The sequence below is a fragment of the Oenanthe melanoleuca genome, chromosome 2, assembly GCF_029582105.1.
Source record: "Oenanthe melanoleuca isolate GR-GAL-2019-014 chromosome 2, OMel1.0, whole genome shotgun sequence".
In the NCBI taxonomy this organism is placed as follows: domain Eukaryota; kingdom Metazoa; phylum Chordata; class Aves; order Passeriformes; family Muscicapidae; genus Oenanthe; species Oenanthe melanoleuca.
The window spans coordinates 26,732,772-26,755,001 of record NC_079335.1 but is presented as its reverse complement, the minus strand read 5'-3'; the positions used below and the strand labels follow the sequence as shown (position 1 = coordinate 26,755,001).

The following is a 22,230-nucleotide window of genomic DNA, read 5'->3' as shown; positions in this document are numbered from 1 at the left end:
ACAAAATATTCAGAGAACTTTCAAATTCCCTCTACTTAAGTTGTTATGTATATTCATCACAAAACAATATTTAAGTGCTCTGGATGCAATCTCTGAGGATAGTGTGAAATACCTGCTGTACCCTCATTACTTGCAATTTGGGAACTACAGATAGGTTGGATAATTTTTTCCACAGACCTCTTCTCTGTTCCTTCTAGTCTGTGTTCCATTTTGTAAATACTATATTAGAAGTTTATTTTAAGGGTTAAACAGCTGTAAAAGCATGAGCTGGCATTCTCCATTTCTTGCAGAAATAACTCTAGAGAAGCAAGCACAGGCTTAGTAAGCACAGCCTTTTGGCAAAGGCTCAGCTCGTTAGATCAATGCTTTTCCATCACCTTGTTCTTCCTTGCACAAACAATGTAGGATAAGGAGAAAGAGGCAAAGAAAAAAACACATTATCTGGGAGACAATGCTTGAATTAATGATATAGTTTGTATCAGTATTTTTATGAATAAGCCAAAACTGGAGTTGGGGTATTCCATATAAGGGGCAGCATATGATGAAAAAAGGTCTGATCTTGCAATTACTATTGATCTGACTGGTAATGAAAAATGGAATTTTTCTGTATTAATAGTGGACCTTCTCAATCTCTGTATTTCTTTCTTCATTTAGTTCTAAATAAAAAACGTGCCAGTAACAAGATTCTTTGGATGATAATCCTGTAATAACCTAATGCAGCAGGAGCTGATTCTTCTAAGACGTCATAACAGAAATTAAAAAACTTTACATAAACTTTACTCTTCTGTTATGCAAGAAGGTGTCTGGTATTCATTAACTTCTATGGTCACACATTAAAAGTCTTTTCACTGACTCTGTAACTTGACCTTCTGTGTGGCTGTTTGTGTCAGAGCTTTGTCTCTTTTTTCTCATTTTCTCAGCAAAATGACAGTATGTGGAATTTTTGTAGATAGAGATGATAGCATCATAGTTGCTGAGATCTCTGGGAGATACAGAGATAAAGTGAAAGAAAAAATTTACCTTTACATTTATAATCAAAACAAAATTTTATCTGATGAGTTTTGGAATTACACTTCTAAATCCAGGACTGATGACACAATTACACTACAGGAAAGTACAGTCATTCTTAAATTGATGAATGTATCAATCTGATTTGGATGAACAGCCTTTTATTAAAACATATTTATCTATGCCCTCTACCTAAGTTCAGAATAAGCTTCAAGCATTTCTCCATCGCAACTGACAAATCCCTAGTTTTAAAGGTGATTAGTATTATGTGGAAAAAGATCTATCTGTGTTAAGTCCAAGCATATGTCTGAGAAGTAAATATAACTGCCCAACCTAAATCTCCTGGCCAACTATGTGCCTTTGCCTCTTTGAACAGGAATTATCCTTGTACTTGGTCAAAATGAGACTACAGGCTCTGGTGTTCATGATCCTTTGTCTTACACATCCAAATGGAGAGATGAATAATCATGAAGGATGGAAACGATATACAGAGGTGATAGTCCTGCTAATCAGTCAAGGATCTTGCACTAATTCCTGGTCCCTTGAGCAAAGCCTAAATAAAGTCATTTGGGAGCAATTGCTATGTCAGGATTGTTAGAAATAGCAACCTCCTCCACTCTCTGGAAGTGAGTTATGAAACATGAGCAAACACAACCTCTTCATCTATTTCTGGAAGTAATATTCATATCTTTGTCCCCAGCACCATCAGTAGTATCAAGGCTTTGGCTGATTGATCCTCACAATTGCAGATCTATGCTTCCACCATGTTCCTCAGAGTTTTTAGTTTGCTGACACAGAAGAAGCTTTTGTGAGCACTTCTCCATGACATGTAAGGAAAGGGGATTCATGCTGCCCTTTCTGTCCTAGGATTTTCCTCTCACTAGCTATACTGCACGACTATTTAAGTTCTGATATATTTCTGCCTTTCTATAAAGGAAGGGAAGGTGCAGGATCTGGACCATAATTTTAAAGTGCTGAGGTTCATCTTACATCAAAACTATTTAATGGAATATTTAAAGGCATTTGAACTATAAATATCTTCTGATAAAGACACACTACAGTGAAGTCAGGAGAAGAGCAAGAGTTGGGGCATTTGAGACTGGGAAGTGGGACTGCTGTTTAAGTTAATAAAGATTGTGGGTTTCTCTTCCTTATGTGTGCTTGGATCTTAAGAATAAGAATTTTATCCCACCACTTACTACTGAAGATTGAGAATAAAGGGTTTATATAAGCTTTAGAAAATTATCCTGGTAAATTTAATCACCTGTTTAATGCTGGACTAGTCCTTTTCATTTTTGACTTACACTTTAAATTCAACACAAATTAATATAAACTATACCTAAGTGAACAGGAGCAAAGAAATTGTGGGATTTTCACAGCAGATTTGTTAGTGGGGATGAAGAAATGTTTGAAACTTATTCTGAATTTGGGTACAAGGCATAGACAAATATGCTTTAATAAAAGGCTGTTCATTCAAATCAGATTGATACATTCATCAATTTAAGAATGACTGTATTTCCCTGTAGTGTAATTGTGTCATCATTCCTGGATTTAGATGTGTAATTGCAAAACTCATCAGATCAAAATGTATAAATCTTCTTTCAATTATAAATGTAAAGGTAAATTTATTCTTTCAGGTTATCTCTGTATCTCCCAGAGATCTCAGCAACTATGATGCTATCAGCTCAATCTACAAAAATGCATCCTGAATGCTCTTAATTTCTGAACTCAATGATTATCTTTTAAAACACTTAAAATTAGAGACCAGGACACTGTTACTTTTTTTTTTTTTTTTTTTTTTTTTTTCCCATAAATCTGACTTTAACATAATCTAAAGCAGCAGTAGATTTATTACTTGCAACACAGAGAAGGACCCACCAAATTGTGACCTGTGGTCTGCCATAAAATCTCAACAAGATGTAACAACAAAACCTGTTGGAAATCAAGGTTCTAGGGATTTTTGTGCATGGGGTGAATTATCAAGAATCCTGGAATACTATTTCTAACTCTCTCATTATTCTGCTTTGTAATGATGAACTACTCCCAGTATTCCTGGCTACCTAGCTGCTTCCCTTGTCTTTTTATACCAGCTGTGCTTGAGACCAAATTCAGTCTTGACTGTTGTCTTCTAGGCCATCTGTGCATTTTCTTAAAACACTTCTCTTGTACAGACCATGTTCAATAATGAAGAGCCCAGCAAAGACTTTTAAAGTCTTTCTTTTTACTGGCAGAGAAGAACAGAGTTTTTAAGGATTCTACACAGGTCTTTTCTGAGAATGAAGTGAGTGAGTATTTCATCTGGAGAGAGATGTTGATAGACACAGGATAGTCAGGTTTGCAGAAAGGAGTAAAATCCAGAACAAAGGGGTAAGAACACTGCTTTGAATGAAGAAGATCAAAGTATAAGAAATCAGAAGAAAGCCTCATGTCTCACTTGGTCCCCTTGAGGACCCTCAAGGCCTAGAGAAAAAGAGCTCAGTGAAAGCAGATATACAAAAGACTTTTTTATTCCCCTCAGAAATGAATTATTTATTTGATTTAAAGGTCTGAATTAAAGTGTCTAATGTTAAAATGTTTTCTTAGATTGCTTCTTCTTTCTTTTCACAGTAGTTTTTAGGTTATCTAAATGTCAAGGAGTTCAGAACAAACACTGACTGTGAAAAATTGCTGTGCCTGAGAGCTCAGGACAGAAATTTCAGTATCTAAAAATTTCAGAGTCCTCCTACCCAGCTTGTAAAGTACAACCTCAAATCTGTCCATTGAAGTCGGTTTAAAAGACACTGTACTTTTATGCCAGATGCTCTCAGTCTGGAGATTTGTCAATGGGTCATGGCAGTGAAAAGATGCTCAGAAATGAAGTGAAAACTGAGGAAGAGGTGGGAAATAGGATGTGCTTTGTCAGACAAAGCTCCTGTGTAGCTTGTTCATGTCTCCACTTTTAATATTGCAAGAGTCACTGGAATACCTTGGGTGGCTCCAAACCTTTATCTGTTATCTTACTTCAAATTGTTCACAGCAAAATTATATGTAATTGTTCATTGGCTAACACTTCTCTTTAGCTTCAATAACTCTTACAAGTTGTTGGTGTTTACCTCTCTGATGAAGCACATAGAAAGACAGCTGTCACTTACCCTCTTACCATTTGTTTGCTATGCAAAGCACACTAAGCTTTTATAGTCTCATCTTATAAAAGAGGCTCTTTAATGGCCTTGTCTCCCCTGCACCTGTTGCAGTTCATCGTAACTCAGCCTCATGAGGCCAACAGACCTGTCTCAGAGGTCATGGCAGGGTCTCTTCAGCTCCAGTGACATGTCCTTGGTTCATTCCTGGGTTTTTCTGTGAGCAGTTCCTGCCTGGTAATGCTTATTGACATGTTGTCACCAACAGAGCCACTCTTCTTCCTTCTCTTTCACTTCATATCAGAAAAAAAAACCTATCAGCAAGGCCTATAATTCCAGACCACCATGTAGCACTTTCAGCTACTAAATTTCACCCACTGTAGTTTACACAACCTTAAGGGATACTGATTTTTTCTGCACAATGACTCCACACTTCCATCCTGTGCCATTTGCATTTTTCTTCAGCCAGCTTGTACTTTCCCTCACTTCATTATGAGCAAGTAAAATAAGCTCACTCCTTCCTATATAGAATTCCTATAGAATTTCCTATATAGAAATTCTAAAATTTAAACACAGTATTTCACCTTTCAGTCCAGTGCTTTGTCTTCTACTTAGCTCCTCATCCATTTTACACCATTAGTGCTAACCTGTATTCTCTATCTTATCTGGCAATTCTCTGTGTGTCAGAATAACAAATATTTTTAGAAGTAATTTGATTTCTATGCGTCACATAAGGAACACATGCCTGCTAAGAAGCACGCTTACAATTTTAAGTGCAATCTGATGCATAACACCCTGCTAAATGAAAGGAGAATTAGAGCTGAATCAAAACAAACAAATCCTATGCTTAATACGATAATAACAATTTTATCTGGAGCTGGCAGGAACTGGATCTTCAGCTAGTTTAATGATTTCCATTTACCAACAAACCTTGCTGTGGAGGAAGCAGCACCTTTTTAAAGGCTGGAGCAACTAATGCCAGTGAATTTTTGCAGGGAAGCTGTTTATGAACGCAACGGGAGAGCGCACAGCGGGGAGCGGCGCTGGAACCCGGGCGAATACACGGGAATTTCCTAGGGAAGGGTGTGAACCTGTGATAGCCATTGGCACGCAGGAGCTGGACCCGTCCCCTCACCCCCTGCCGGCCCCGGGATCAGCGCTGTGCCGCACGCCCGGCGCGGTGTCCTGGGGAACTCCCGGCCCCTCCGAACGGGACAGGCCTTTCCCCACAGCCTTCCTGCAGACGGCCGCAGAATGCCCCCAGCCTCATCCCTGCTTTTCTGCATCCCCGTCTCCTCCCCGCCGGGCAGCCCTTTCCCTCGCCGGGCACTCCCGGCGCTGTCCCGGGCCCCTTCCCCGCATTCCGCCGGGAGCCGGCGGGCGGTGCAGGCTCTCCCCGCCCCCGGCCCGGCCCTCCCGGCCCTCGCTGCGGGGACGGGCATGGATTTGGCGGGAGTCTATAAAAAGCCGCCGTGAGGCGAGGCCGCCGTCCTGCCAGAGCCGCGGGCGGAGGCTGGGGCAGCGCACCATGATCAACCCCAACTACTACCCCTGGGGCTACGACGGCGACAACGGTGAGAGCCCGGCCGCCCCTCCGCGCCGGCACCCGGGGAGCGGGGCCGCTTCCCCAGGGAGCGAGGCGGGGATGCGGCTCCCGGCGGGCCCGGGGCAGCGCGGAGCAGGCGAAGCGGTGGAAGGAGAGGTCAATGCAGGGGGTCTTCGAGTTAAATAAAGTCAGTTTTCCTAGTGTTAATGTAAATTAAAGTTTGACATAGCAGTGAAGTCCGGCTTTAGGCTAGCCCTAATGCAGGAAGAGCAGTGCTGGGCTGCAGGCCCCGCCTGCCTGCGGAGGTTGGGGTCTTGCTGGTCTCTTGCTCCTGCTCTCTGCTCTGCTGCGGGAAGAACAGTTCAGCGTTGATCAGGCTTTTTCCACATGAACTTCTTGGTAAAACCATGATGATAATTAAATCCATGTTTCAAATTCTTGGCATGTCCAGGGACCAGTGGTCTTTTCTCGTTCCATATGGCTACATGGTGCAACATTTGGGTATATCCCATCATATTTCTAGCCACTGCTGGACTTGGAGTATACACCTCTGGTTTGCTTCCTTGGCATATTATCAGTCTCCTAGTAGTCAGTCTTGAGGTTTCTATAAGAGTTTAGGTTCAGTTGAAGGATTTGAAGTATCCAGCATTCCAGCTAGAAATCAATCTATTGCTTTTTATGCAGTGAAACTCTTGATAAGGCATGGATATCAACTAGGCAGTTACTTATTAATACACTTATATGATGTTCTGTACTTAAGCAAGCCTAGCTTGTATTAATTGTAACAAGTATAATTCATATCTCTCTGGAAAAGGTTTTCATTATATTTCTCTGTACTTTTTTTTTAGGACCAGATCAGTGGCACAAAAATTACCCTTTTGCGAAAGGACGCCATCAGTCACCCATCGAAATCAATAACAAAGATGTGCATTATGATAGTTCCCTACTGCCATGGTTTGCTAGCTATGATCCTGGTGCAGCTAAGACCATCCTCAATAATGGGAAGACCTGCAGAGTTGTGTTTGATGATTCATTCGATAGATCAGGTCGGTTTTGTTTCCATCTCTGTCATTACATGTAAGTGACTGTTTCTCAATTTGTGTGGAAGAGCCTGCTCTGAATGTTCAGGCTGTCGGAAGGGCTCTGTGTACTGCCTGTGTGTGATGTACGGGTTTTTCTGACCTGGTACTCTGTGCTACTGCTGGGAAAGGTCTGGGACTCCTTTTAAAGTTCATTGGTAAAGTCCTAGGGAATGGAGAGAGCCACAAAGAAACCTGGTACAGGGTGAATTAAGGTAAGATAAATTTCTAGCGCTGCAAAAAGTCATTGTGGTTGTGTTGCTTTCCAGGATGAAGGAGGCCCAGGCTTCATCTGTGAGAACTGAATTCCATTTTATCTATTTGAGATGCCCAGCTTCTGCTTATTTTCGTCTTAAGTTACAGTATTTAAAAGCTCTATCCAAGTCATTTGTGATAAATAAAGTAACAAGCCAGATGTTGCCACAACTTCACAATATTTCATGAGTTAAAACTCTTTTTGGCATTCATAAGTTTTTGTCTTAATGAAGATAATAGGGCTGATAAATTTAATTGTGTCAGGTTTAATGTTCAAAATCTTTTATCCACTTGCGGCTAGGAGACCATACAGTGTACAGACTTATTTCTTACTTGCATTAAAGCTTCCACTATCTATATAATTGGGAATGACAGCTGTAATTACTAGAAGAAATTTTATTAATAGATTGTTTCACGTTAAGTACATATGGACATGGATTTGATTTAATTTAATGGATTTTTAACTGATTACTTAAGTTTCATGAAACTGAGGATCAAAATGTATATATTCTGGACTAGTTAATATACCGTCAAAACTCACAAATTACTGTGCAGTCAAGAGTTTTGTAACTTTTCTAGCAAGATGGTAATTCTCAATATTATTTGAAGGAAAATCTTATTAATTAGCAGATAAAATTATACACAAGTCAAGAAATGTAGCTGTGGCATATGAGATCTCCATGACTATTACCATTTTTTACCCTCTGTTTTATTTGTTAGAACAGCATCAGATATACCAATGGTTGCATCTTTTGCATAAAAATAAAAATGTAATTATTGTTAAAATGACTCAGATTTTGAATGGGAGAGAGTATCCAGGCACAGCAATCTAACAATATGGATGCAACAGCACAAAGAGCAGAAAGTTTCAGAATGTTCTGAAATTTTTTTCAGATGAACTGCTCGGTAACTGTTGTGTTTTGATCTCAGAAATAAAAAGCCACTCACTGCAAAAAAAAAGTAGGTGGATATCTCAGCTCTTTGAAGTCAAGAAACATTCAGTGTTTGTTGTTATGTCTCCTTTGTTATACCATTGCCTGCAGAGTCTGTGGGTGGTGTTCTTTCTCTAATATAATGCTAATTGCAGGACGAATTCCAGTGTGCATACTCCCACTGACTTGAACACGCTTTCAGTTTTTTAGAATATGTACAGTGGCTTCTTTTTTATGTAAAAGAACCACCAGCTGCACAAAACATACATATGCAATAGCAATCATGTAGGAATTAAGCTTTTATACCTTTGGAACAAAGATATTCATTCTGTGTGTGTATCTATCCCTCTGTCTATCTGAATTATTTCTGGGTTAACCAGAAAACTAAGGGCCTCATTTATTTTCCTGACTTTTTTTCAGTTACAGTGGTCAAACCCATATCTGTACTTCTGTCTAGATTTTGATTAGTTTGGATAAAATAGATTGCTGAATAAATTGCAAAGGTGAGTGATAAAATTGATTACTTTGGATGTTTCCAAGTTTTACATCCATTGTGTTTCCTGCCAAGAACACTTGAAGTGTTTCTTAAATTCAAACAATTAGTGTGTCATCCTGTGTAGTTCAGGTATTAGGTTGAAAAAGGCCCTGTTACTTTTATGTTTGGGGTTAGCCCAGTGGAAGGAATTTGATAATTTACTTCCAGCTATTTATAAAGTCTGATTGACTTTGAGAATCTTCTGCAAAACTGAAAGCTTTGCTGACTTTGCTGACTGATAAAGTTGCTGTAGGAGCAGTATCATGCTTCTGCTACCTATTCATAAAAGTTAATGGGTTCTTGTGGATTCAGTTTCCTGTCTTACCATACTGATGTAGATGGACCTTATGCACTGTAAAATGATTGGAGGTGGGGGCTGGAGTCTAAAAATTAAGGAAAGAACTGGGAGCTGAAATCAAACCTTCTCTACCACTGCTATGTTTTGGGTTTTTTTGCCTGTTTGGCAATTCAGATACTCTTTTAGATCCAGCAGTGACCCAATTTTGGTTTGAATTACAGCTGAAATCTTATTTCCACTATCAGAATCCATTTATTTCTAAAATTAAAAAAATATTCATATCAGACAAGTGCCCTGAGAGCTTCTAACTGGTGGGACTATTGTCATGAAGCTCTGAGGTATATAACTTCCTTACAGTTAATGAGTCTTTGGCTTTTGTTGTAATACCTTGGTTACATGGTTACAGCAAAGTGTTTGATTGTTTGAGAAACAGTAAAGGTACAAAACTCTGGTAATGGAACCCAGACAGAGCAGCTGGAGAGAGATACACTAAGGCTATGTCTCATGGAAACCTTTCTCTATCTTCCCTCTGTTGTTTTTGTTGGCAATGGACACCTCAAGCAAACAGATTCTTCTTCTTTTACTGGCTTTCAGATGGGTGACATTTAAAGGCCTGGAGTAACTCAGTACAGGCACACATTCTTACAGGGTTACCTTGATGCTGTTTTCAGAACCTTTCCTATCAGAGAAATGTGTGGCTTTGAAACTGGATGATGCAAAAAAAAAAAAAAAAAAAAAAAAATTAGAGACAGTTACTGTAAGAAGTTGAAGCTTGTTGCTAATCAGCTCTTTTAGCATGACTAGGGCTTGTATTTTCTCAAATACCCCTTCATGGGAAATCTCATTTATTTTCACTAATGAAATTTTGATTAACAACTTATGGTAAATAAAACATTCATTTGTTTACTGGTTACAATAGAGTGAGGACAAACCCCAGCAGCTTTAATTAACCAGGGGGAAGTCTCTTGGTTGAGTCCTGCAAAATGTTACTTAACATTTTGTCTGCTGAATTTACACTGGAGAAAACCAGTAGCTGTTACAAGAATAGCACCACTAAATCCCAGTACTTTTGTAGTTGTGGTACCACTCAATGGCTGTACCACATAAGGCAAAAGGCAGCAAAGTTAAATTCTTCCTTCAGTGTAGCAACACATCTGTCATTTGTCATGTCTGCATGAAGGTATTGATCCTATACTTGGGTACAAGGAATTTGAGATTTGAGCTTCTGTTAACTTTGAATTTCCATTGCTAGAATTAAAAGTGCTTGACTTTTAATTCTAGTCAAGAGCCTGCTGAGGCTACAACTACACAGAAGACTCTGTTTTCTGCCCCTGAAGGTGGGACAGCCACCTATTCAGCCCTACACAGATCACAAACAAAGATGATTTGGGAGCTCACTGATGAACAGGCTGTGATCCAGGGGCACAAAACTGGCAAAGATGTATTACAGTGTACATGAGGGTGGGTGGCAGGCTGACAGACTTCTGTCTGACACGTCTCTTTTCCAGTCAGTCTCTAAAAGAGTACAAAGTTCAAATAGAAAACAAAAGTAATCCTGCTGACATACTGTCACGGTGTGACTTGGGTTTGCCTTAGTTTCCTTTAGAGCTAGGATTCAGGAGCAGAGGCAAAGCAGGCTTAAAGCTTAAAAGGATATAAAAAGAAATTTATTAATAACACAAAAAGAATTCAGAGTAAGATTTCTAGATTGTTTCCTCCTCCCCCTTCCTTCATTCCACATTTCTTAACAACAACATACAGAAAACACTTCAGTCAGTTATTTACTTAAATAATCATTTCAGTTCACTCTAGAGAGAAAAAGTCCCATTTTTGATTTAGGCTTAGGGGGTGTATTCACCTTCACAGTCTGCATCCACCCAGACCTACAAAACCATGAATTTCCTTGCATTCCCACAGTCCTTCCAGAGCTGTGCTATGTGTTACGATGCACACTTGGGGTACTACTTTTAAAGGCAGGCTGCTGAAAAACAAAATTCTCTTCATCTCCTTCTCTATCAAATGTCTCTGTTCATATTCCAGTCCCAAAACAGAGAGCTCCATTTCCCCGAGGCAAAAAGTCTTCTTCTCAAGCACCCAAACCTCCCCAAGTGTATTTCACAGTTTAAAGAAATTTTAATGTAGTCACAGTCCCTTTAGCCCATAAAAAAAGGTTTTCAGCTACTCATCAGTTGCATCTTTTCAATCTCTTCCCACCAGGAACTTTATCTTCATTCCGCTGACTTCTGTAGACTCCATGCTTTATTTCTTCTCATTCAGGGGAGCTCAGGACATCGAGAATCTTATCCAGGCTTTGAAAGAGTTAAAATTGTATCCAGAACCTGAAGAGGCCATGCGGTCAGCTGGAGGCCTCTTCTCTCAGAACAGGGAGGGGGGCGGAAGGGAGAGCCTTTGGTGGCTCCCTCATCCCCCCGCTCGGCCACGCCACGTGGAGAGGGGAGCCGAGCCGAGCAAAGAGCCGAGCCCCGTCTGGAGCCGGGGGCCGCAGCCCCAGGGGTTGCTATCGGCCTTACGGCCGGAAGGCCAAAGCGATGTGATTTATGAAAGTGAAACAACTCTCTCATTGGCCACCTGGGATGCCAACCACCAGATCAGCCTCCGACTGGTCCCGCATCCCACAGGGGAAGCTCCCAGAGGGGGGACAGCCCCTCCGTTCCCACAGGCGGCTCCACCCCTCCCCCCGTTCACATGCGAACATCACACATACCTATTCAGTGCTTGCTTAAAGAAAATTTCAGTGAGAACTGAAATTTGAGTTCCAAAAGCTTTTAGGAAACTTATTTTATCCCTCCAGTTAGCCAGACAGTTTCTGTACAGAGATCCTTCTTTTGAGCAGAGGCTTTTTTATGACTTTAAAGTCTGACACCGATGTGAAACATCTGTGGTTTCTGTACTGCACTGTTAGATTCTATTATGAAGCAGCATTACAAAGGTAATGTGTCTTTTCAGTTGTCATACATTAGTACATCACTAATTTAATTAAACTGTGGTTTACCAGTTAATTTTATGAATTTGGCAGGATGCTAGATCATAAATCTTCTAGAACAGTAATTTCTTCTCATGTTTAGAAACACAACTCATTTCATGAGTGTTTTGTTCTCCATAGGTTTTTCCACCTGCCTTTACAGCAAACAGAGAAGACATTTGTGTAGGCATAACTTTGCCAGTTTTACTTTTAGTGAGGGCAAATGACAATTGACACTGACACATATTAACAACCAGACCCCTACAGAAGCTGCTCAGCAAGTGGATGTACATATTTGAAAAGCTTCTTGTCACTTTTCTGTTGTCAAGACCACCCAGCTAGCTAAGGTAAAATAATTGGAGCAGCCATGTCCACTCAGCTGCATGGCACCTTCATTTTTCTGTCACAGAGTGAGAGATGGTTTTCTTGCCTTGGTTACATCCTTCTGTGCAAACTTTGCCCTAGTGATTACATTGAAAGTGAAAAAAAAGCCCATTCTTTTATTAGCCCATTCTGTCTCATGCTGCTCAGCTGATGACAGATCAAATAAAAGGTGAGCTTTTTTCCAGAGCAGATGTCTAAGTGTGTGTCCGTGTAGGATTGTTCCGTGATGGATCATTCTTCAGTGTGGATGTGTGAGGGGCACAGAATTTGGGCAAGACTGATGTGACATTTTTGTGTCTGGTATCAGGCACTGATGGGTCATTGAAGGTGATGTGCAAACCCATCCAGAGTCAGTCACTGAGCAATGGGATGAGAGCTTGCAACAATAAAGCACCAAAAAAGGAGTGAATACTTTTCTCCCTGTCTTCCTGAGCTGATTTGTGTGTTCTAGCACCTGGGCCATGTTACCTTAATGACAGCAAGTTTAAGGGAGTTACATTTGGGTAATTCTGCTGTGACTCTCAGACATTTAAGGTGAACAGATCCAGTGTAATAATTGCCAGAAAAATTCACTGTTACATGTTAATAATATATACTAACGTTGCTGGAAAATAATGTCAAGACATAATAAATGATGTCTCTTCTTTTATAAACTTTTATATTTCTGTTATGTGATTGTGAATTTTTATTTTTGTAGTGTTGAAAACAAAAGCCCAAGAGGATAAAGATTTGTTTAGAATTTAAGTTCCAAAGCACATGCTTTAAAATAAAAATCTTACTAATTTTGAGCTATGCAGACATAGTTTGAGATTTTTACTATTTTAAATATTGGAGAACTTGGTTCTTGTAATGGTTTTGTTTACTTTTTCCTTTTTTAAAATGCAGGAAAAATTCATTTACTTATATTGTCATTTTATGTATTTATATGTTCAATACTACACACTTGTAATTAAAAGAAAGGAAATAACTTTTTGTCTTTCAGGAGATGTTTGCATCATCCTTTCTGCCTAAAGTGTGCTAGGTAAAAGTTGCTCTCTATTTATAGATGAGTTAAGCTGGAATGGTTTGGCATGAGATGATGCAGAGCTTCACCTAATCAAAATGTCTTGCTAATGGGCCCTCAGTGGAAATAGTGATATATTTTTACCCTAAAGAGGATTATTTGGTCTTACAGATCTATTTTAATGGAGAATTGATGGCCTTGTCAGCTACTACTCTCACCCTGATTGTATTCGCCACAGTTCTGAATGTCTGTGGGAAGAAGTAAAAGGAATTCATTGAGAATAACAGCTTGCTCAAGTCTTAGTGCTATATTTCTTGAGATGATAATGGATTTCATCATTTTCATATTGAAGGATATTTTTCTCAGCATATAAAGACCTGTTCTTGAGAGCTGCTGAATGTTTTATAGAAATGCTATAACTTCTGTTCTCAAAAAAAGTGAATGAAAATTGAGCATTTTTAGTATCTGGGGAATGTAAAGATGTTCTTTCTGTTTCATTGATCCATTCAAATAGAACATCTTAGTTTACAATATTATTTAAAAATGGTGATATTACTTAGAATAGTAGGTATCATTCATCACAGACTGAACTTTTCTTTGGGAAAATAGCTTGCATTCTCTGTGATTGTTTTTCCGGTTTATTTGCTTCTTTCTTTCTCCCCTTCCATAACTGAGGGAGCAGCCATTAGTGCAGAAGCAGCATCAGTAATTTCACAACTTTTTAAACAAATAAGTCATAGCCTGCAGTAAAATACATGTTTTTGTAATGTTTTGTGGGAATTTGTTTATCATCTAGCACTTAAATAGTTGATCTTAATCATGGTTATATTTGTGTACTTTCACATCAGCAAATCCTAGATTCAATTCAGGGGGGGATGAAGACATCTAAATTTAGGTGTCTTGTTGTGGGATTTTAATAGCTGGTGGGTTATATCTAAACTGCTGTTTGAGGCAACATAGTTGGAGTTCAAGGAGTCCAGAGAGCAATTCAGGTCACTGTCTGTTGAGTGCCTACTTTAAGGCAAGCAGAATTACCCTAGAGGCTTGACTGTTCTGATTGGGGTTACTTCAGTTACCCCAACACAGGCATCCCGTGACGTGTTTGATAACCTAATCTATTTCCCCTTGCCTTCAGTTCTTCCACAGATCCTGGATCAGATCTGTCACTATTCCAAAAAGTATTAGGTGCACATTTATGCAGCTGAATTAAATCAGTGCTCTCTAGTGACTCTAGTGGAAGCCTAGACACAAAAGTTCTCTCTGCCTGTGAGTGCATGTGGCTGAAGGTGGTTGCCTGACGTGTGGCTAAAATCAGAGCAGATTTCCAGAACACAGGGCATCTGTACAGCAAATATGTAAATACATGTAAATATTGTAGATGAGTATGTGTTTACTTTAAAAGAATTGGGAGCTGATGCTGTTGCAGATTATCAATTGCAGTGCTGAGAGGTGGGCCACTCCCAGGAGTCTACAGGCTGCGGCAGCTGCACTTCCACTGGGGCTCGTCTGACGACCACGGCTCAGAGCACGTTGTGAATGGAGTGAGGTATGCAGGAGAGGTAAGACTCACCACTTGTTACTTTAAAACAGGTTGTAAAATAAAATTTGCCATTGTTGTTCTGGTAGGATAAAATTTTTCATTTCCCTGTTTTTCAGGACGTTCTGTCTATTTATTTATCTGTGCCTTTTTATTCTTATTCCCATCGATTCTTATAAACATGAATCAGGTTGAAGTCATTCTCACAGTAGGAAAAAAGAAAAATTCTGTGTGAAACAAAGGTTTCCATGTTCTCAAACCAGTGTGGTGTGAAATAGCACAGCAAGACTGAATTACTCAGAAGCAATCCAAACTTACTAAAACAGTATTCTAAAAATACAGAGTTGTAGTAGAAGTGTAAAATTGCAGTGATAGAAAGGGATGGGAAAAATTAATTACCTGGTCCTTTAACAATTTAGGATTGTAAAGAAAATGAGAAATGTAGACTAATAATATACCTGAATGGCATTCATACAGATTCTTTGATAGAATTGCTGTAATTTGAATGCCAAATAGAAGTGAATCACGTATTAATAGATGATGTCTGAACTGCATGTTCTACCTGCTTACTTAAGCAACCTTTCTTCAGCTTTAAGATGAGATTACAGTTGTTTTTCTTAATTTCTTATTCAGATATTTATAGTTTATTTTAAAGCAAATAGTATAATTAATAATGTATAACAGATATAACTAATATATGATTTTGCTGTCCCTTTTTTTCTCTTTTTTTGGAAGACCTCATTATCATTCCTTGTTGCCTCAAACTCACACAGTTATGTGAAGAACTGTAAAATCAGCCTCTGATGCCTTGCTGTTGAATAATGGGGTTTTTTTACATACTTTTCTTTGTTTCAAGCTGCATTTGTTACATTGGAATCCCAAATACAGTAATTATCTTGATGCAAAGAGAAGAACTGATGGGATAGCTGTTTTGGCCATATTTTTGCAAGTAAGTGGAAGCATCCAACTCTTCTTTGCTTTAATACTATGAAGTTTCTATTCTTAGAGGGTTAAAAAAGGGAAAACTCTCTGTGTATAGTTTCTAGGGATCCTACCACATTGAAGGGGTTGACTTTCAGTAATGTATCCTTTTGAAGTTACAGAGCATGAGTCATATTATCTCAAGTGGTATCCAAAACTACACACACTTGTCCCTGCAGCTATTGTGTCACTATGTGGCTCATGGAATGGGGACATGTGTCAGAGGTGGCCCTCTGACCAACAGCAGTCAGCTGTCTTTTTTGCCAGCTGGGGACAGATTTCAAGGACATGGATCTCTTCTAGGTTTTTCATGAACTTTCTCTCAAACAAAACTATCTCATAGGCAATACATATTACTCATCTGTTTTTTAAAATCCTTTCAGGGGCGTGCAGCCTTAGCTTGAAATATTAGCTGTTGCTTTCATTTAATTCATATTCACTGGAGACATCACCAGAGATAGAAAGCTGGATGTCTTTTTTGAGATCAACAATTGCAAGCAGTAAATCTGGGCATGAAATCTGTGTTGTGAAATTACCTGTTAGCCTAAAATTTTTGCACTGATACAATTTCCCCCTTTGTATCATAATATCTGTTGGGGTACAAGCAGAGGTAACAGACAGAATACATAGCTTACCAAACTGGTAGGGGTGATAGGTTGGGTTAATGCATTATAATTTTATAGTTAATATATGTTTAGATGCTCATATAGAAAAATAGGAGAAAGAAGAAAGCTGGTCAAGCAGAACTCCTTATTTAGCTCACACTTTCTTCTTTACAGGTAGGGGAAACTCCCAAACCAGAGATGAAGAGAATTCTTGAAGAAATAAATGCTATCAAAACAAAGGTAATGATGTTGGGCTTTTCATTATAGGAAGATTGCTTTAAGTCTCAGGACAAAAAAAAATCCTAATGTCTGACTTTCTAGTTTCCAAATTCTGCTCTGCAACATTTCTAGAATATATTTGGGAATAAAACCATGGGTTTTTTCTTTAACATGAAAAGTCCTTTTTTCCATTTACATATGAGCCTTCTTTGACTTTAGTGGGGCTTGTGAGTTTGGCAAAAATGAGTAATTTCCCTGGTCTTTGCTCACATAAAACTAGGCATGGAACCTCAGTGGGCAGTGCCAAATAAAAGGCATATTTAGAAATTGGTCCATTTGGTCTTAATATATAGGCTGACTAATGGATCTCTGGAAATGCCACTGACTAAACATTTGTGTTTTAGATAACATTATGTGATAAATTTCACATTTCATAGGCTGTCTTGCTTGTTATTAGCACAAATACAATAAAAGTAGTGCTTGTCTCACTTTATGTGGTGACCTAATGCAATATTCAATAGGTAGAAAGAATTTCCATAAGAAAGGAGACCAGAATGAGGATATTTCTGCACAGAAATGAGTGAAACACATTGGTACTGGATGCCACTTCACATGAGTTAGCTCAGGTACAAGAAGTAGCACCATGGAGTTTCCTGTTTCATCATGCTTCTCTCACAGGGCCCACCTGTGAGAGTCATTTTGTCCCCATCTCTTACTGCAACATTATATCTCCTGTAGATCTGTGCTTACTTTTCTCAGTTCATACATTTGAAGTATCTGAGTCACTTCCAGTTTCTTAAAATAACAGAGCTGCAAACTAATCTTGGCTAGATTTGTTGAAGAGTTTTCTGTTCAGTTTTGTTGTGTTTTTGTTGTCATTTTAAAGGGGAAAAATGCTCCTTTTCCAAACTTCGATCCCTCAATTCTTTTCCCTAAATCTCATGACTACTGGACATACCATGGATCTGTCACTACTCCACCTTGTGAAGAGTGTGTTACCTGGATTATTCTTAGAGAGCCCATCATAGTCAGCTCAGACCAGGTAAACTTCTCCCTTCATTTTATTTATATGCCATAACCTGAATTTATTCTTTTGACAAGGAAAACAGTCATTGGATCTGTGAGAAATTACGGGATTAAAAGGGGAGTGAAGAACAAGCCCACATCAGATATAAGAGAGCTTTTTAAAGCAGTAAAAAACATACCACAGTGTAGATGGTAAGAGTTTTCTTTCAGGAACATCACTTGTCCGAATACAAATGTAATGCTCTGTGTTGCAGATGGGAATGCAACTTGGAAGTGTTGAATTACATGCCTGATACCTGTTTCTGGAAGGCATACCAGCTAAATTTTCAAAAACTGGAGTAACATCAGCTAACTATAATTTACTGTTATTGTCACAATCTTCTGTGATCACTTACTGTAAAGAAGTATTTCTTCTTAATTTCCCCTCCTAATTTCCCCCAATCCCAAAATAGGAATTTGAATGCCCTCTTTCAACACATTTCAGCCTGCAATTCTACTCCTACCACACAGTCACTTTTCTCATCTGAGGTTATTCCCCTAGTCATCAGGCTATAATGATATGATACCACAAATTTCAAGGCTCCAGGTTACAAAGTACATTAATATTAATGAAGGGACTGACATATTATGTAGATATTATATTTAGATACATAACTTTTCATTTTAGGTTTTCAAGATGATAATGTGTGTAGTGTATTCCTTGATGTGCATGTTATCACAAAGATGAAATATTTTTATTTTCTAGTACTTTGTATTTAAGTGACTATTTATCTTTTAAGTAATACAACTCAGGTGTGATGAGAACCTTAGCTGGTATTAGATGATATACTGTATGTCTTCATATAATTTACAGCTTAATTTTCAGAGCTTATTGAATTGCTCTGCTTTCTGTTTCCTTGTCCATCCAAAAATTAAAATATGGGGGCTATTTTAAAGCGGGTACTTCTGTGAAAAAGACAAGTATGGTCTGACTGGTTTCCACGAAATGAATCATCTTAGATGTTTACATTACAGAAGATCAGCTACAGATTATATTAGGAAAAGAGTAGTCATTATTGAGCATCTCTGATTTAAAATGCATTTTTTAAGAACTAACTAATCACATGGTTGATCCAGCTTCATGAAAAGACTTTTTGACTCCAGTTGTGTTTAGGTCATGGTCTTTTTCTCAGCTGTTCTAAAATTAGTGAATTTTGGGAAACATACAGACTGTTCTTTAACTATCCCTCCTGTAGAAAAAATGGAGCATTTAAGTTAAAGATGAAATTATTACATAAAGATGAGACATTGGCTCTTAACCTGAGGTAGCTGCTTTTCAGGCAGAATTGGCAGCCTGTGAGTTATTGCCTAGAAATACAACAGAAATGCTTCCCTCACTCCAGAGTCCCTGCACTCTAAATAATGCATTCATGAGAGGATTGTGTTGCCAATTATTTCTAATCCTAGACAGTGTAGTTCCATGGCAGCCTCATTAATAGTGATTATTTTAAGTCTGTGTGCATTTGTGATGGATTTCTTGGATGCTTTTGCAGCCAGATGGTAACTGTATATTAGCCACAAGGGGAAGTGCAGTCGCTGCAAATCAGTGCCCTGCAAGAAAATCAATTCACCAGAAATCCCAGTGAGATATAGTGTGGGTGGCCTAGCTGCTCAGATTACTTTTAATGAAAGAACAGGAATTTAACTGTGGAATAACTCTGTCTAATTGCAGACTAATTTTTTCATCTTTATGTAATTGTAGCCTGAATGCATGTTGGTTTTTTACTGAGTAGAGCAGATCTTCCACAAATAATAAACTCCAGCACTCTTCTCCAATAGTAATTTATCAGTATTAACAAAACTGATGAACAATTTTCATCTCTTCCTGTAAAAATTATTCTTCATCTGAAATTTGAAATTTAATTTCACAATATTAATCCATGGGATGCACATTATGATGGTTATAAATGTGACCTCATCATTGTTCAGGCAGGCACTGGCTTTTCTGAGTTGTTCAGTGAAGAGTAATGCTGAGATGCCCCAGCTAGCTCAGTCATAAACTGGAACAAGTTTAATCACAGTGAACCCAGGTTTCACAACCTAGACAGAAGTTCTGCTTGTATTGGCCTTGAAGTCTGTACTGAAAAGTAGACACATCAGCATATTAAAGCTCCTGGCTAACAAAAGTGTGCCCTGCATGGGGCTACATTTTCAAGTTTACATGGGAAATGTGTGTGTGCTTTTCATGGTGAGTCATTCAAACAGGGCCAGGTTCAGGTGTCTGAATTGCAGCTGATGTGCTTTGGGTCTAGTGTAGTGTGTGCTAGTGACAACAAATGGATACAGGGTATCTGTATGCGTATTGCATCCTTTGAAAATCAGAAAGCAGCAGAGAGAGTGTTTTGGTGAGTATGGGCAGAACTCTTCATATGGCATCCCTCAAAAGAGGAAACATACCTTGGTATGGCCAAGGAGAGTTTACAAACCATTTGAAACCTTGACCTAATCTCTATCCAGATTTAAATTCCAGTTCCTGTTACAAATAATGAACTTCTTGTGACGCTGCAGCAAAATCTGTCCTCTGCAGCAGACTTACCATGGAAATAAACAATTAGTTTATAATTCAGCTTTAAAACCTTGTAATTCTAGAGGATTCTTAACAATTGGGCACTAAGGCAGGGTTAGAGTAGGAGTGTGCTACTGTATTCACATTTTCTGAGTACTTCCCACAGTTTCTGTGGCTGTACACAGTTCTGTAGACAGCACTTAAATGACACTATTTTTCACAATCCTATTCAAATAGGACCCATTTTTCTGTTTTGACTATTCCTGAGAGTATCACTGCTAGGAAAAAAACAGAGTATGGTTCTTGTGGTGGTGGGTGAAGGACATTCTTCACAACTTTGAAGGAGACTTTTTTCCACAGCTGGACCAGCCTCCTTAGTTTAATTGTTGGGCTGTGGCTTTGATCCCAAGGGATTTCCATCAGGACACTTTGGTTTTTGCTCTTTGCAGATGGCGAAGCTCCGCAGCCTCTCCAGGAATGCCGAGAACGAGCCCAGTTGCCCCCTGGTTGATAACTGGCGCCCCACTCAGCCGCGGTATTTCCGGATGGTGAGCGCCTCGTTCCTCTAGGACACGGCTCCTGTTGGGTGCCGCTGAGAGAGGCAGCCTCTGCAAAGAAGAGGTGGTTTTGTCTTGTGTCCGTCGCTGCATTTACACAGAACTCCAGCTGTAAGTCTGGAGGCTGAAATATGAGTTGTGGAATGACAATTTCCCTTTCACAGGATAACATTTATTTAAGCAAATCTTACTGTTAAAATGGAAGTAAGGAATCGGTTTGGTTCTTCATAACTGCTTTAACATTAGCTTTTATTAATAGTTCAAAGGAAGAAAGATAACACTACTAATAATTACAAGACAATTTCCTATTGTGCACATGTCCCTTGATGCTTATCTGATTGCATGCTAAAGGTTTCAGTTAAGAAAAGTAATTGTTTTCACCATATTTTTCAGTAGATGTTTTCAGCATTATCCATATCCAGCTCTGAGCTGCACCAGTTAATCCAAGGCATTCTTGGAAATTATAAACTCTTTTGGCCTTTGGTATGTAAAATATGAAAGGATAGGAAATCGTGTTACAATCATTGATAAAGAGCTAAACTTTTACTTTCTTAAAACAATGGACAGTTAAAACAGAGGTCTATTCTGAAAATTGTATTCACTGAGTTATATGTAGTTAAAACTATGGGAAGGGGGAAGAGCTATTTCTTTTTGTGCCACAACTGTATCCCTTTATTAAAAGACTAATTTCCATTTTAATATTGTAGCAGTCAAGGTGACATAAATTTTGTGCAGTTGGTCTTTGTATCTTTCGTATATATTTTATTCATGTATGCAAATGGATTTTCTGTGTAAAAAGGGTGTTAAAATAAGAGTCCTTGGTCCTTTTAATTTTTTTGAGACAAATTCTTATTTCATGTACGAATGTAATCAATCCTGCTGTCAATGAAATTTGTGCATAAACATCTGAAACCACTGTTGGACTGTTAATCAAAATGCAATTGACCAATATGTTCTTGTCTCTTGTTTTGGCACAAAGAACAATGAAACAGGATTGTAGATTGTAAGCCTCTAATTGAAATAACACTATTTCTGCATTAAAAAAATCCAACAATAATAAATATATTTACTTAAGATTTTTTTGTTCTGTAGTTTTTTTACTTTTTAGAAACATGCAGAAGTAACAGAATTTTAAAGAAAGACCTGTCAATGTTCTCTTTATTACATCTTCACAGAAACTGATGATTCATAGTATCTTTTTCAGATGTTTGTTTGAAGTACAAGAGTACAGATTTTACCTGACACATAAATAGCTACATCCTTGAAACATCCACATCTATTCTTTTAGTGAGATCATCTCTATTCTGACAATGGTTTTCTTGCAACATCATATGAATCAACTTCACAAGCTGATTGTAGAGTGGAAAAGTTCAGTCTGTATCCAAACTCATTAAACTGAAAGGTAATTTACCATTGAGCTCAGAAAATACAAAGCAGGTGCTGCTCTGGCAGTGGCTGGATTCTTGGCTGCCATGTTCTGGGGCAGGAGGATGTTGCTGAGCTTGTTGATGGGAGAGGGATTATGTTCCTTCTTTACAAAAAGGAAAACTGAACCAAAAATTGATTTTCCAAAATGCCTAGTTGTTGTGAGTTACAAGGTAAGTTGTTTTATTACTTT

The 22,230-nt window shown here is 38.6% G+C and overlaps 1 protein-coding gene across 1 annotated transcript; it reads left to right on the top strand.

Moving 5' to 3' along the window:
* Nucleotides 1-5,558: 5,558 nt before the first annotated feature.
* Nucleotides 5,559-21,688, top strand: LOC130249453 (carbonic anhydrase 3-like). The gene is made up of 7 exons (XM_056484255.1): nucleotides 5,559-5,701; nucleotides 6,522-6,719; nucleotides 14,583-14,701; nucleotides 15,536-15,628; nucleotides 16,440-16,505; nucleotides 17,371-17,526; nucleotides 20,505-21,688. Exons 1-7 carry the CDS (start codon nucleotides 5,656-5,658, stop codon nucleotides 20,622-20,624), a joined length of 798 nt encoding a protein of 265 aa, XP_056340230.1. The 5' UTR covers nucleotides 5,559-5,655; the 3' UTR covers nucleotides 20,625-21,688.
* Nucleotides 21,689-22,230: the final 542 nt, after the last annotated feature.